Source organism: Pediculus humanus, genomic scaffold, assembly GCF_000006295.1.
Source record: "Pediculus humanus corporis 1103172108318 genomic scaffold, whole genome shotgun sequence".
Classification (NCBI taxonomy): Eukaryota; Metazoa; Arthropoda; class Insecta; order Psocodea; family Pediculidae; genus Pediculus; species Pediculus humanus.
This window is the reverse complement of record NW_002987887.1, coordinates 410,438-412,937: the sequence shown is the minus strand read 5'-3', so window position 1 is coordinate 412,937 and position 2,500 is coordinate 410,438. Positions and strand designations below refer to the sequence as shown.

The 2,500-nt window shown below is 22.6% G+C and overlaps 1 protein-coding gene across 1 annotated transcript; it reads left to right on the top strand.

The window, feature by feature from the left end:
- Positions 1-24: 24 nt before the first annotated feature.
- Positions 25-1,055, top strand: Phum_PHUM602100 (uncharacterized protein; the record flags this gene model as incomplete). Its single annotated transcript, XM_002432783.1, has 4 exons — positions 25-46; positions 483-721; positions 813-963; positions 1,042-1,055. 4 exons carry the CDS (start codon positions 25-27, stop codon positions 1,053-1,055), a joined length of 426 nt encoding a protein of 141 aa, XP_002432828.1.
- Between the last annotated feature and the right edge of the window lie 1,445 nt (positions 1,056-2,500).

Here is a 2,500-nt window from a genome sequence, read left to right as displayed (position 1 = left end):
TTTTTACTAACCGAAACTTTATTCATGTGCCCCCGATATTCAGACCGTAAAATGTTTTTTATTGTAATTTTAAAATCATGAATAAAAAATTTGTAAATTTTTGTGGAGAATTTAAAAAACTTTAATTTTATCTTTTTTGTAAAACTTATATGTAATATAACTGCCATTATCGTAATAATAATTAAAAATGAATGTAAATAATGCATCCGCAGATATTGAGACTAACCAAAAAGATGAAAAATATAAAAATCAATTTTTAAGTATGAAATTTAATTATTAATATAAAATTATATCATTTTACCTTTTTTTCAAAGTGATTTTTAGTAAAACAAACAATCGTTCGAACGATAATCACGTATTTTGTAAATTTATTTCGTGTAAAAAAATTTTAGGCTTTTTTTTTTTGCTACTGAACAAACAAAAAATTTATTTTACTTTTTTATTGAATTTTATTATAAAACTTTATTTATTACCTGTTTCAGTGGGAGCTTATGCATTAGGACTTTCAGGAACAGCAGCAGTTATCGCAGGAGTTGTCGCTACCAAAATAGCAAAAAAAAAAAGTAAAGAATATTTTAAAGATCTGAATGTCGAACCCAAAGTCGTTTTGGAAAGTCCTACAGCTTTGGCATTCAGAGCTCTTGCAGTCTCTACAGTTATATCAGTTGGAATATTTTCTGTTGCCATATTTGGATTTTGTAAATGGGCCAACATAAACAATGTCTGTATGAAAAAAAAATTCGTGTACGGTTACAAACTGACATTGATAAAAAAATTTAATAATTTTTTTTTCTTTTTTCCTTTATAAACAGTTAGATGATTTAAGGGCTAAAGTAAATAGTTTAAGAAAACACAAAGTTACAAATAGTGATGAAAGAACAGAATTTGAAAATCTTACCGATTTCCTAACATATCTCAGTGAAAAATACGATTCGAAAACCAAAGCTAAAACAAAAACAATCGGTTTGTATAATACATTAAAGAATATAAACTTATTAATAATAAAATTCAATAAATAAACATAATAATATTTTTTTGCAGGTGAAAATGAATGATGTAGTGAATAAGAACAAAAAAAAACTTATATGAAGTTATTTAGTGTGTACAGGTTTATTATAAAAATTATTTTATATAGAATAAAGTTTTATGATAATAATTTGTCGCAAGACTGAGATTTAGTACTTTTAGTCGAAAAAAAATTTTCAAATTAATAATAATAATAATAACCAAAGGTTTTGATTTATTAATAATAATCAAGTTTATTTCAAATACTTAAAAATATATTATGTCGTCAATGTTATAGTTTAGATAAAATTGTTACCAGATGATTCGTTAATAATGATAAACTTTAGTCATTTTTTAAAATTGTTTTTTCATCCTTATTAAATTAATTGCATTTAATTATTAGACTTTTATTTATTTATTTAATTAATTAAAATAAATAATTAGCGTGACGCAAATAAAAAAATTTTTTTTGTTTTTTATCGTTGTTAAAATTCATTTATTTAAAAAAGAAACAAAATGGCGGACGTCATGTTAAAATATTAGAGAATTCGGGATGATAATCATTTTGTATTAATTTTAATTGTTTTATAAATAATAATAATAATAATAATAATATTTAATAAATTTGTTTTTTTTTTTTTTTTTATCTTAATAAATTATTTATCATTTATTTTAAACCTTTACATTAATAACTAATTAAATAAAATATAGGAAGAATTAAATTTGTTTTGATATTGATTATTGAAAAAAAAAAAAATTAAAATTTGCGACCTCAATAACAACGCAAAACAATAATAATAATAATAATAATAATAAAATTAGGCTCAACCTCTGACAGGAAACGATGACGATTTTAACAAACAAACAAACAACAACAACAACAAACGAGTGAAAGTTTGTTTTCTTTTTTTTTTTTTTTTTTTTTTTGTTCCCTGGATAAATATTTTGTTTACAATAAAATTCAATGTCAATATCAACAACAACAACAAACAAACAAACAAACTTTTTTATATTATTATTATTATTATTATTATAGGAGTTGACGTAGTAATGACGATGAAGGAAAAAAAAATGGCGATTTGTGATTAAAGCATTGATGGAAATCAGGTTTTTTTTTTTTTTTTTTTTACATGGTGAATAGACACGATGATGATGATAATGATGATGATAAGACAAAGTTTCTGTACCTTGTTTAGGCTCATTCATAAACCAGATAAACTTGTTAACGGTTTGCAAACTTTCTCCGTGAAATTTTTTTATTTCCTTTTCTTTTTTTTTTGTTAAATTAAATTAAAATTAATGGAAAAAATATATTAATAATGATTATTTACGTTTCGGTTAATTATTTATTTTTTTGCCCGCGAAAATGATTTACGTTATTCGATTGACGTCGGTCAGTTAAAAAAAAAAAGAAAAACCCGTTAATTATCATTATTATTTTTAAATAAAATGACGTAAAATATTTTTTTCTCGGAATTTCCGCCCCTCACGTCCC